Raw genomic sequence first — 14228 nt, 5'->3', positions numbered from 1 at the left:
CCCTTTTATACCCACCCAGATGTGCACCAGGTGCCTCCCTATGTGTGGCGGAAGTGCCCGCTGTGCACCAGGAAACACTCCGGGTGTCCCTGGTCTTCTTCCCCCCAGCACTTCCGGGTGTGGCAGAAGTGCTGAGGGCCAGGGATCCTCAGGCTTCGGGGCACCCCCTGGTGGTGCCCACGGGCCCCTATAGGGTTGAGCTTCTGAGTCCCAAAAGCCACCAGGGCGGTGGCCCCCTCGTGGTCTCGAAGAGGCGTAAGCCCTCCTCCAGTCCTTCTGGGCGTCCTGGCTGGGTACCACCCCCAGCCGCTTGCCGCAAGTGAAATATCAACCTGGCTTGCTATTCAAATTTTACAAAAAAAAAAGAGTAAAAAACATGAGAAAGACAGAGAAAGAGGAAGCAGGTAGAACTAAATATATCCATCCATCCATTTTCCAACCCGCTGAATCCGAACACAGAGAACTAAATAAGAAAAGTGAAATTTTAAATGTAAAATTAACAAAACAAAAAAATGCAAAGTGCAACAAATAGTGGGAAAAATTACATATATTTGATTTTTATTTTTTTCATTTGATATACTTTGTAAATCCATGAGGGGAAATTGCCTTTTCGCATGACCTTTGGGGGTCAGAGCACAGGGTCAGCAAATTGTACAGCACCCCGGAGCGATTTTATTATAACATTAACATACAACAACTGCACAAAGCAAAGGAATTAATTGAATAATATATTTATATATAAATCATTAGAAAAGATAAATATGAACTAGAAGTGTGATCAAAAGTGACCATTTAATAAGTAATTCTCAAAAGATGTTTTGCTGCATGTCTTTATAGAGATGGCTTATGGCCTGCATGCAGAAGCTTCTCTGTTTTGGTCATAAAACTGTGGATTCTTTTGTCCAATTTCAGCAGGTGGAAAATTCCATTACTGGGGTGGGAGGAGTCCTTGATGATTTTGGTCGCTCTGGTCCTTCACAGAGAGAGGAAAACACGTCTGATGGTGCACTCTGCTGCTCATGCCACACTCTGGACAGGTTTGCAGTGTTTGGTATAGCAGTCGCCAAACAAGGATATGACGTTCTGCATGATGATGCTTTCTAAGATGCATGTGTAGACCGTTCTTAGGATCGCTGGGGAGACCCTACATTTCCAGAGTTGCAAGAGATAGTACAGATGCTGCCTTGCCTTTTTTATGACCACAGCTTACATATGCTGAATCCTTATGTCCTCAGAGATATAAATCCCATGGTAATCCTTTTCGCTGTAAGTCCCTACTGATATGGAGTAGTGTGAAGGACTGCTGCTACTTCTTGTAAAAATTCACAACTATCTCCTTAGTTTTACTAATAGATAGATAGATAGATAGATAGGTTTGAGTTAATACATGTCTGATTTTTCAGTCTGTAGTCTCCATACGTTGATGAATTATTCACACACGTCCAGAAGGCATACCGTTGAAGAACTGAGGACGATCAGCAAGTAAACTCGCATATGGGGACACTGGGTGTCGCTGTTGAGCCTCTCTTCCGCGCAAAATAACAACGAGCCAAATCTCAGCGGAATTACATTTGTGTGTCAGAATGTGGTAAGCAAACAGTGGGTTTTAAATGAGATTTCGACTTGCAGATATCCAGCTCTGTTTTCGCTGTATAAATTAATGGCAACACAACCCTAGTTTAGTGCTAACAATTGATGGCATTACTCTAACAATTATGTGCGACGTATGCGCAGGCTTTTAATAACGAACCACTAAGAAAGCCGGATTTACGTTCAGTTTATCAAAGTCAGCTCCCGGTAGCTATCAAAACCACATTTACGGTCATCAATTTAAAACCCGAGGGATGAGGTCTGGCCATATCTCGTGGATTTGTGTTATTGTCCGAAGTGTATTCACGCCAAGTGTTTACTGCATTCAGCTCTCTTCTTTCGTCTCCTCCCCCACCCTAATTACAATGGAGCTAGCGCCGAGGCGGCGTAAGGCTACTCACGTAAATTCAGGGAGCGACTGGAGTAGTGAAGTTACAAACTGACTTTTTGCCTCCCTGCCAATAGCGAAGGCGCTCGGCTTGGCGCCTCTCCAAGCGGGTAGACGAGCCTATAGTAGTGGGCGGTGGGCGGGGATATCATAGGGGCGTGGCCTGGGCGGGCCAACTAAATGCCGAATCCCTTTACAGCACCCAATGAGTACAGCCCTTATCGTAGTAGCATTGTTTAAATACAAGCCTGAGGACGACTCGTTCGCAGTGGCAAAGAATGCGAGTGTCCAGCGTTTGGTAGGATACGGTTAAAGGGAAGGTGACGCACGTACGCGGCCCTGGCAATATTTGGTCCGTTTAGTAGCTGACGTCGAATATCTTTGCACTTTATTATTTTCTTCGGTTATCCATCCGTGTCTTGTCACTGTTCCTGCTTGGATTATCTCCATTCCTTAATAGCACTATGTCGAATGTTCAGTTGTCCTGCAGTACGTTGGATAGGCTTGCAGCCAGGAGGACCTTTCCTCTCCACGCCCGAACTGGAGTGTGCAGGAACCTTTTCGGACCGGTGGACCACGACGAGCTTGATCGGGAGATGAAGACCAAACTCCGGGAGATCAGCGAAAGTGACCAGCGCAAGTGGAACTTTAACTTCGAATCCCACACCCCAGTAGAAGGCGGCGATTACGTCTGGGAGGCGACGGCGATGGATGCGATCCCCGCGTTCTACAGAGACTCTATTCAAGTAGGGAGAACACGGATTACCGTGCCGGTGTGGACGAGGTCTCCCTTGGACTTGCACCAAACGATTAGTAATGGCAGGGACGAGTCCAGCGCGGGTCAGGATTTTTCCTCGCCCTCGGCTTGCACTACCGCCCCGGAGAGTCGATTAACCGCGGTGGAGGGTGCAGTGAACTCCGGGGACAGGAATCAAGAAAATCAATCGGATAATTTAAACTCAGGAATAAGGACAACCAGCAGAGCCGTGCCGTGCACACCACGAAAACGGGCGCCTGCGAGTGCAAACAGGCAAATCACAGGTAAGGACGAAGGAAAAAAAAGTTTACACCCTTGTTAGTGTTGTGTGCGTGACTTTTGTGTTTTCGTTTAACGTGTTCTCCCCGCCCCGTTTTTTATTTAAGCCTTGATTGTATGCTGGAAAGAACAGAGGTCGAGGGCGGAGCACTGGGTCACTTTTAACTGTATGCTTCATGTTCTTTAATTTTTTATTTTTTAGAGTTTTTCGTTAAAAGGAAGAGGTCGTTGGAAGTAAAGCAATCTGGTGAAAATGGCTCTCCTTCGGCGCCCGTGATCCCCACGGAGCAGACTCCGAGAAAAAGGATTCGATGAGGTGTGTACGTTTGGTTCAGCGTATGCCAGTTATTTTTGAATATTGCAAACTTTAGCAAGCCAAATGGGTGGCGCAAAAATTGTTTCAAAATAACAACGAAGTTTTAGGGGGGGTGGTTGTATTGGGGTGTGTTGTTTTGAGATGGGGGCGCGGAGTTGTAAAACGTGTCTCGTAACACATTTGCATATGCAGTAGGCTGTTGATGTGTACACGAACACAACAGTGACTTTTAAACTCGAGTAGTGGTGAAGCGGGGGAGGGGTGCTTGACGTAAACGTGGCGGGAAAGGCTCTAGTAAATGGTGACGTCGGCTTTTTTTTTTTTTTTTAAATAGTTGACTCGGGGTGCCTGGGTCTTAAAATCCGCTGCTTTTTGTTTTTTTGTTTTGAATTTCCTTAATCATTTTTCTAAATATCGTGTATCTATGCTTTTGTCTTTTACAGGTGGTCGCACTATATTTTTTTTTGGTGGTGAAGATTCTGGTCTATGGGGTTTCCACCAGATTGGGAAGTAAAGACCGTCTCTTCGAAGGAGGAGGAGTGCCGGGAAAAGCAGAAACTCTTTGGGGATTTTCGTGAGGCAGAACCCGGGGACTGTTTAAAAGAAATCGATATGTAGCAACCCAGTGGCCTTGTATGTAGCCACAAATCCAGTGTTATACGCGTTAACAACTGTGCAATGTATCTTTAAAGAGGAGGAAAAAAAAAAAAAAAAAGAAGCCTGATGTCTACACTGGCCAAAAGTGTAAAGCTTTAAAAGTCATTTATTGTTTATTGATGCAACTTGAGTTGTATATTTGTACAAAATTTAAGAGTATACTAACTTATATTTTATTTATGTGTTGAGTTTTTGTCGGTAAAAAGCCAACGGTTTCTTTCTTTTATGAGCCAAAGGGCACTATTTTTTTTTTCTTTGCATAATGTATAAAGATGTTTTTTTTTTATATATTTTTATAGGTTTTTGTTTTGGTGTCAATCACAGCATAATGTAGCTTTATGAATCTTAGTGTACTTGAAGATGACTAGAATCCATTTTTTTTTTTTTTTTTTCTGAGCCTTTTCTGTTTCACTGCCGTTTCCAGATAACTTCAAACAAATCTGAATAAAACAATGGTTTACTCTGACCTTCTCTTGTGCATTTGCTTCTTTTCTTTGACCTTTTGGACGACGCCTCTATGGCGAGTTACACCATTGGAGTTTTAATTTTATTTTTTTGCCCAGGCAGGTGAAGTGACTAATGTGATGGTAGCTTTTCGCACGCATGTCCTCGGTTTCCGAGTCCAAGCCCCCCAACAACTAGGCTACCCTTCGACTTGAGTCTTAAAGATCTGGTATAGGCGCTACGATGGCGCATTCGCGATCGAGTTTGATTTTTGGTTTGGGGGGTGATTTTTTTTTTTAATATATATACCCGCTCTTAACATTTTCTTGGTGTAGGTTTTGAAATTTTGGTGTCCAAACAGGCGGGGATTTTAAGGTTCTCGGACAGCTTAAACATAATTTCAAGGGTTTCAGTAACGATGCGAGGAATCGACTGTGTGTACCTAATGCATTCAAGGTTTTTCGTAAGAGACGCCGTTTCTTAACCTTGCTGAGATTTTTCCGACAAATGGGACCGGATCGGCGTGCACTGCGCGGTTTTAAATGGAGGTCTTAGTCACGCAGATTCTACGGCCAAGTAGCCTCGCTCCTTAACAGTAGCTTCCCATTTTCGTCCGCGTTATTCAAAATACATTTCGTATATTGCGCTTTTTAATCCACCCCAGTTATAAACGTGTTCTAGATTTTCGCACTGGTAAGCTTCTAATGTGCACACCCAACATCGGATTGTATAACAAAGAGATAAAAAGAACCATTTCCTTGCGTAGCTTCTGTTCTATCCATTTGTGTGTTAGCAATCCGAAGGAAAGATATAAATATGTAAATCTGTTGAAGGCAAGCGGACTCCTTCGTAATACTCTGTGGTTCATTTATGTCTTGGGCAGACGTTCCAGATTTGCATAAATTAAATGCATTTAAATCCCGTTTGTGGAGGGATGGAAGAAATCTCAAATTACGCACGCTTATTAATTTACCATTTCCATGTTTTTGTTGTCCACTATGACAAGTTCCCTTTGCTTTAATATCCTTTACATTTACTTAGACGCTTTTATCCAAAGCGACTTACAAAGGAAGGTAACATAATCATGTAAACATCGGTGTGACAGACTGTTTTGGAACCTAGCCATAATTTAAAAAAAATTTAAATGAACGTCGCAAAATCCCTAGTATTAACATTTGAAAGTGTATTCAGGGAAATTTTTTTTTTTTTTTTTTTTTTTTTTGACTTTAATGCTATTAACATTTCCGGCTAAGCCCCCTTTGTCTCTTCACCTTCTTAATTCCAATATATTTGAATTGCTTATTCTCTAAAGGCCAAGCAAGCCCTTCTCTTTAAAACGATCACATTTGTTCATTGTTTTAACTGCATCTTCCTGAACGCCACGGAGCAATTCTTGTTGTGCATCAAAGACACCAAAATGCAGGTGAGTCTTTTTGATACACGAGCCTCCCAAGGTCTCCGATTGAAAAGCATTTTCGTTTTGCCTTGAAATTTTACTCGTAGAGCACTCTCGATATTCAACACGGTTTTTAATATTCCTCAGCCACTTAACAAAAAAAAAAAGAGCAAAGTAAGATCTGATTTCTTTACAATGCTTGTGGTTTGCGTTCTTTTGTGCTCTTCTTTCGAAATGCTTCTCCCTTTCTACTGTTTTCCACCTTGCAGCGCTCCTGGGAATAAACATTCATAGAGACGGCATTTTTAACATTGTTATTAGCTGGCAGGAAAGACCTTCAAAAAAAAAAAAATTCTGCAGGGGTGATAGTGGCGTTGAAAACGGTAAACGAGACGGGCTGTTTTTATTATCTTTTTCAATTGTTTTGTTCCATGCATTTCAGTAGTTAACGAGTTACAATTCAGACAAAGCCTTCAAGAAAACACAAAATAAAGATTAGAGTCGGGATGTACGCATAATAAAGCGCAACTGCATGATTGAATTCCGATTCATATAATTAATAAATTACCATTACACTGTTAATGTTTTAAAGTGAAGGTGCTGGAGTGCTGCTGCAGAGCGATGCCATACAGCTGCATAATCAGCAGTGGTAATCATTTAAACAACCTTTTAAGATATGAAAAGTGTTTCCATATATACACTTCAGCTGTTCGTTTAACACAGACGATTCTTCAGTGTAGAGGCACCATTCTTAAGACCCTTCCATATTATGATTTCTGAATGAGCCTTTATTTCTGTAACAGGTTCCGTAAGCGGCCATGAACTGATGGTAACGGTTCGTGAAATACCGATGGGCCACGAATTTTACAAACACTATGACTTAATTCAATCAGTCGTTCAAGTTTTTGAATCTGTCAGTGTACCGTAGCCTAAAGCTTTCTGTCCTGTTCACATTTTAGGAACCTTTTTAATCCTCAAAAGAACCAATTTCGTATGCAAAGAACCCTTCACGGGATGAAACGTGTCTTTATCAAGCAATGAGCCAACCGTACAACTCGGTGAAGTGCCGCTGCAGAAGCGTTCATTTTAAGAGTGTGCCGTCCATTTCTCTGCCCTTTAAAACAAAATTAGAAAACTCACCTATATAAAGTGTTGGATCGATATAATCTTAAACATTTCAAATAAATCTGTTCTTTTATGCTCTGCAATAACTTTAGTCGTCATCGTCCGCCAAGAACTTTTCTTTATATCATACACTTTTAATAAAGTTCAAAGCGATGCCGTTTCTGCCTCGCAAAAAAACTATTTAAATCTGTACCAGATTACATAAGAATCTAGAAGAAATATAAATGGATTCGTAATTTTGAAAGAGTTCTTGCTTCATACAGTAACACAAGCAAAGTTCAGGTTTTCTTGATCGGTCAGAATCCAGCGTTAGTGATGGTTTCTGTTTTGTCCACGAATCATAGGAGCCTTCTTAAAGTCTTAAATAACCCATTTGACATGCAAAGACGCCTCCCCAGAATTAAATCCTTCTTTGTCAAGCAATGTATCTACGAGGACCCATACAACCCAGTAAAGTGCCATTAAGGAACCGTTATTTGGAAGAGTGGAGATTGTACTCAACAATGGGGCTGACTTAAGGCAGATTTCAAATCAGTCTATCTATCTATAAATTATATATATATATATATATATATATATATATATATATATATATATATATATATATAAACAAACAAACACACACAAACTGTATATGTGGAGTTAATAAAGGGCTACATCTGCAACCTGTTAGAAATAACGGTTCAGCTGCAGTCTTCATCAGGTGTGAGCATTTGCAGTAAAATCTCATTTTTATATTCTGTACTCTTTGGATTATATATATATATATATATATATATATATATATATATATATATATAATATATACAGTTTTCACCATTTGAACCAATGTTTTAAAATGAGTCGAGAAACCCTGCCCTTTTATTTAATACGAGAATTTGGCACGTACCGTTGTGCATTTATCACCTATAATGTGTGTTATTAGAGAGGGGGCCTTTTCTATAGGCTCTGTAATAAGCCCAACAAATACCCTAAAGGAGGCAGCTGGGCAGTACGCGATTTATAGACCGTAGCCTCCCAAATGGAAGCAGGTGCCCATTGTCTACCGAGACAGCTTTTAAAATGAGCGCATTGTACAGTGAATACGCTTTTTTAGAGGACCTCTTAAAATACACACAGTTTCCTACTTTCACAACAATATTCGTTTACCTCCATGCAGAGACACCTGCCTCAAATCCGGACTCGGTGTCACGCAGCCGTTTAAATGAATTCGGGCGGCTTTTTTTTTTCACGATTTTACGAGTGCATTTGTCGTTGTAAGCCTTCATCGTGTTAGGTAAATTAATTCGTTAAACAAATAAATAATTTCATTCGTTTCATTTAGATAGATTGATTGAGTTTTATTTTGTTGTTATTATTTTCATTTTTCTCCCCGACCAATATTTCCCATCTAGACACTGACAAGCGTCCGTTTGCTGGCCAAACATATTACTTTCATTAGAATTCAAAACGAAATGTTTCATGTAATTGAATATGTAATTTTATTTTTTGCGAGAATCGATACATTATTAGAAATGGGGAGCCGTTGCTAAAGACGAATTATTCACGAATGATACTTTTTTTTTGGGTGGGGGCGGCAGACAAAAGTGACATTTCTTCAGTATTACATTTAACTGACTTCTGTCAAAAATCAAAAGTTCAGAATCGAGCAGCAGGTTGTTTCTGATGTGGGTTAATTGGACATTTTAGGCGTACATACACGTCCTGCTATAAGTGGATGGATGCCTGATTTCGTTTTTTATGTTATTGTTTGTATCGATACGTTTTATTGTATCTTTCTGGGGTGTGGATGGCTGTCGCCCCCCTCCTACACACACACACACACACACACAGCCTCTCCCCAAAGTCTCCACCCTGGCAGCCACTGCCTTGTTCTCATTACCAACACAAAGCACACAGCCCCTATTCTTCCTTCTTTTGTAGCCATATGGCAAATCCATGTAGACACAGCCAAGATCCATTTATTCAAGCACATAATGTCCTGCAACGGGGAACAATTGGAACTTTGTTTGCTTTCTCTATTGATGCGAATGAGCGAAAAAAATCATTTAACTATGAAGGATATCCAGCTAATTATGAACCATATGCCCCCTTAGTTTCAAGGCAATCCAATAAAGTTCGCCTGAAATTCGCAGGACTTTATGATTTAAAGAAAACAGATGTCCTAACAGTATATAAAACACAGGTTTTAATGAACTCTTACGGGATGTTTCTTTTCTTCTCGCCTTATTGTTGAAGGAGAGTGCGGCGGATTCTGTTGTCTTTAACGAAAGTAAAAATCTCACTTTTCAGGATCAGAATTGTGCCTGCCTGTGCTGCACTTGCAAATTAAGCCAGAAACCATTAAATGTCCAGAAAGGAAATAATGTGGACCATAATATAGCGCCCTGCAGTTGGTATTATTTGAACGGTGCAGCAATGTATAGTAACATAAGATCGTAACACTTTCTTACTGGCTCAGTCCAAATATATATACACACGTCCACCTTTATGTACAATAGAAAGAAAGAAAGAAAGAAAGAAAGAAAGAAAGAAAGAAAGAAAGAAAGAAAGAAAGAAAGAAAGATCGATTTAAGTATACCTTGTATTGATCATTAACAAGTGTTACAAAAATACATCAATACATAACGTCGTAATATTCTCATACCGGCTCACTGCAAATATACACACAAAGACACACGTCCACCTTTGTGTATAATCGAAAGAAAGAAAGAAAGACTTTCTGAGTTACAAATATACTCCTTATTGATTATCAAGTACATTCATTCATCATAAAAAAACACATCACTGCACAAAACAAAACCATGCGCTCCTTATTTTCGCAAAACAAGTGTCGAGATCTCAAATTTTCTGAGTTACAAATAATTACTCTTTATTGATTATCAAGTACATTGCTGTATTTCAAAAACATCATAAAAGACACATCATTGTACAAAACAAAACCATGCGTTCCTTATTTTCGCAAAATAAGTGTCAAGATCTCAATAGAAAGAAAGAAAGAAAGAAAGAAAGAAAGAAAGAAAGAAAGAAAGGTCGATTTAAGTATACCTTGTATTGATCATTAACAAGTATTACAAAAAATACATTATTACATAACGTCATTAATATGTCAAGTAATATTCTCTTATTCTATGTTAAGAGAATATTCTCTTATTCTATGTAAAGCACTTTGAGCTACATTTTTTGTCATACCGGCTCACTGCAAATATACAGACAAACACACACTTCCACTTTTGTGTATAATAGAAAGAAAGAAAGAAAGAAAGAAAGAAAGAAAGAAAGAAAGAAAGAAAGAAAAAGATTTTCTGAGTTACAAATATATACTCTTTATTGATTATCAAGTACATTACTGTATTTCAAAAACATCATAAAAGACACATCATTGCACAAAACAAGACCATGCGTTCCTTTTTTCGCAAAACAAGTGTCAAGAAAAGAAAGAAAGAAAGAAAGAAAGAAAGAAAGAAAGAAAGAAAGAAAGAAAGAAAGAAAGACGCGTTGACTTGACCCGTTAACTTTCGTTAAACAGACATACATTCTAGATGCTGTTTTGCGCGTATCCATTAAACGCCTCAATTATGCGAAGTGATTATAAATACAAAAGCTGCAGCTTCTTCGTCTACCAAAACAAAATTAATTTTAAAAAGTGGGTATCTAACAGCCAACGGTAGCTTTTAGTAAATGTATTGCCGTTTATGCAGTTTAAGGTTAAAAAGGGACGTGCAAAGTCATTTAAAAGGGTCTGCATAATCCTCGGCACACGTTCGTTAATCTAACCGCGCGTTAGCAAGCGTGTAGAGAGCAACGCGCCATTAAGAAAGAAAGAAAGAAAGAAAGAAAGAAAGAAAGAAAGAAAGAAAGAAAGAAAGAAAGAAAGAAAGTTTTGAATTGAACTTTATTAATCAGTAATCAACAAATCATTTTCAATGTCGCAAGTTTGCAAATTGTCTCATGAACACACCAGCCGTCCGCAAAAGAATCCATATTATCGATCATTTTGTAAAATTTATATTCTAAATACGCTCTGGATTTCACAAGGCCTTGTGGAATCCAGAGAATAAATAATGAAAGAAAGACTTTACATTTCACCATTTTGAAAATGCTAAATGTTTTAAATTATTGGAAATGTTAACATGCTATTCAGGGCAACGACGAAATTCAACAGGAAATGAAGATAATTGGATATTTTGTTTTCTATAGTGCGTAGTCGCTATAAAAAATATTCCCACCTAAACTCCTAAAAATACAGTACCACAGTTATTCTTCAGAGCAATGCCATAGGGGAACACACTTTGGTACCTAAAAGAGCCGTCTACACGAAGGTTCCCGAATGTTCCATCTCTGTATTTAGACTCCACACAGCAAATAGAAGGGGACACATCTGTGAAATAAAAATGGCTCGTGATTTTTTCGCTGCATACAATAACACTGGCTAACTAAAGTGCAGGTTTTCTTAAATCTGTTAGTGTCCTGCTAAATCCATTGTTTCTGTTCTTTTTTTCACATACATATTAGGACGTTTGTCAAAGCACAAATAACCAATGTCATATGCAAAGAACCTGTCTCAGAATGAAATGGTGCTTTGTAAAGCAAAGCTTCAACAAGGAACCGCAAAACCCAGTAAGTACACTAAAGTGCCATTAAAGAACACGATTTGTAAGAGTGTAAGACTTTGCATTTTGTTGTGTTACAGCATGCAACCTTAATATAGTTAATATGTGTAATGTAGACTTGCCAAAAAAGCAATAATTGCAACCAAATGCAGTCCTTAGCATTCACTCTGAGGAGTGAATACTTATGCCATTAATTCTTTCTGTTTATTAATGTTCATTTATTTAGGCAAATGTGTCTGAATTATTTTTCACTTACAGATTACATTATGTTGATTTGCTAAATACACAATAGTTTAATGCTGTCACACAATTAAATGTGAAAAAGTCCACAGAGGTATAAAAAGTATTCACCCCCTTGGACATTTTTACATTTTATTGTTTTAGAACATGAAATAACAATGGATTTAATTTGTCTTTTTTGACATTGATCAACAGGAAGAAAGATTATTTCATGTCAAAGTGAAAACAGATCTCTACAAAGTGCCAACTAATTTCAAATATAAAGCAGAAAATAATCGATCTCATAAGTATTCACCCCCTCAAATATGACATCCCTGAATCTTCACTGGTGCAGCCAACTGGTTTTAAAAGTCACAGAATTAGTTCAATGGAGGTCAACATTCTGGAATTTCAGGCGATTTGTAGTTTAAATGCACCTGAATGTGAGAGGGCCAGTTTATGGTAAGTCAATATGGTGGCCTAACCTACACAATGAGAACAAAAGAACATTCCAAGCATCTTCAAAAAAGGAGATGGAAAAGCACAAGTCAGGAGATGGAGACAAGAAAATATCCAAGTCACTGAATATCCGGTTAAATAAATCATTAAGAAATGGGAAGAGAATGGCGCAGCTGGAAGCCTGCCTTGAGCAGGCTGTCCACAACAGCTAAGTGATCATGCATGAAGAAGACAGGTGAGAGAGTCCACCAAGAGACCTCTGAGAAATCTAAAGGAGTTACAGTAGGCTATTGGAGAGAGTCAGCAGATATCAAGTGTTGACCCAGTGCTTCTATCCAGTTACACCTTTATAGTAGAAATAGTGTCAGAAAGATGAAATCTCAGATTGTCAGAAGGCACATGGGGGACCCAGAAGACAGCTAGAAAAAGGTTCTGGGTGGTCTGATGAGACTAAAATTGAGCTTTTTGGCCATCAGACTAAACACTGTGTTACACTCCACATAAAGCTGTGGAGATGCTTCTCTGCAGCAGAGTCTGTAAGGCCTGCTGGGTGAAATGAATTCAGCAAGATATGGGGAAATCCTGGAGGAAAATCTGATGTAGTCTGCAGGAAGCCTGCACTTCGGAGGAAGATTTGTTTTCCAGCAAGACTTCAATCCATGTTTAAAACCAAAGCTACACAGGAATGGCTTACAAACAACATTGTGGACATCTTGGAGTGGAAGAGTCATGAGTCCAGATCTCAGTTCAATTAAGAATTTGTGGCTTGGCTTGTAAAGGGCTCTTCACTTGCGATCAACATGACACCTGATAGAGTTTTAGCACTTCTGAAAAAATAGGAAACAGTGGCAATGTGGAGATGTGCAAAGCTGAGAGAGAGAAAGAGAGGCACAGACTCAAAACTGCCATGACTGCCAAAGGCACGTCTACTACAGACTTGAAGGGGGTGAATACTTATGGGGTCAGTTATTTTGCGTTTTATATTAGTAATTAATTTTCCTGTTGATCAGAGTCAAAAAATTAAATGTGAAAACTTCCAAAAGGGTGACTACATCATAGTCACTGTATACTAAACTGCTCAAAAAATTAAAGGAACACTTTGAAAACACATCAGATCTCAATGGGAAAAAAAATCCCCCTGGCTATCTCTTCTGATATGGACTGATATGGTAATGTGTTAGAAACAAAAGGATGGCACATCATTTGATGGAAATGACAATTATCAACCTATCAACCGAAAATCAAAGGGAAAAAATTATGCAGTGGCAGGCAGGCTCATCCATTTAGCTGAAATTTCATTGCAGCAACTCCAAATCGTACTTAGTAGTTTGTATGGCCGTCACGTACTTGTATGCATGCCTGACAACATCGGAGTATGCTCCTAATGAGACGACGGATGGTGTCCTAGGGCATCTCCTCCCAGATCTGGACCAGGGCATCACTGAGCTGACAGTGTAACCTGGTGTTGTCGGATGGACTGAAACATAAAGGCCCAGAGGTGTTCTATTGAAATGAGGTCAGGCAAGCAGAGCATGGGGGCCAGTCAAAGGTATCAATTTCTTCTTCCTCCAGGAACTGCCTGCATACCCTCGCCACATGAGGCCGGGCATTGTTGTGCATCAGGAGGAACCCAGGACCCACTGCACCAGTATAGGGTCTGACAATGGGTCCAAGGATTTCATCCCGATACCTAATGGCAGTCAAGGTGCCGCTGTTTAGCCCTTAGAGGTCTGTGCGTCCCTCCACAGATATGCCTCCCCAGACCATCACTGACCCACCACCAAACCGGTCATGCTGAACGATGTTACAGAAAGCATAATGTTCTCCATGGCTTCTCCAGACCCTTTCACGTCTGTCACATGTGCTCAGGGTGAACCTGCTCTCATCTGTGAAAAGCACACGGTGCCAGTGGTGGACCTGCCAATTCTGGTATTCTACGGCAAATGCCAATCAAGCTCCACGGTGCCAGGCAGTGAGCACAGGGC

General features: G+C 39.8%; 1 protein-coding gene across 1 annotated transcript; it reads left to right on the top strand.

Moving 5' to 3' along the window:
* Positions 1-2199: 2199 nt before the first annotated feature.
* LOC114645712 (cyclin-dependent kinase inhibitor 1C-like) lies at positions 2200-4453 on the top strand. Its single transcript, XM_028793529.2, has 3 exons — positions 2200-3019; positions 3217-3330; positions 3774-4453. Exons 1-2 carry the CDS (start codon positions 2443-2445, stop codon positions 3327-3329), a joined length of 690 nt encoding a protein of 229 aa, XP_028649362.1. The 5' UTR covers positions 2200-2442; the 3' UTR covers position 3330; positions 3774-4453.
* Positions 4454-14228: the final 9775 nt, after the last annotated feature.

The sequence above is a fragment of the Erpetoichthys calabaricus genome, chromosome 2 (assembly GCF_900747795.2).
Source record: "Erpetoichthys calabaricus chromosome 2, fErpCal1.3, whole genome shotgun sequence".
Lineage (NCBI taxonomy): Eukaryota > Metazoa > Chordata > Cladistia > Polypteriformes > Polypteridae > Erpetoichthys > Erpetoichthys calabaricus.
This window is presented reverse-complemented; position numbering and strand designations above follow the sequence as displayed.

Bases quoted from the DNA above. Each gene is read 5' to 3' on its own strand.
- LOC114645712 (XM_028793529.2), top strand. From the start codon at position 2,443: ATGTCGAATGTTCAGTTGTCCTGCAGTACGTTGGATAGGCTTGCAGCC. The intron at 3,020-3,216 runs GTAAGGACGAAG...TTTATTTTTTAG, and splicing joins TGCAAACAGGCAAATCACAG to AGTTTTTCGTTAAAAGGAAG.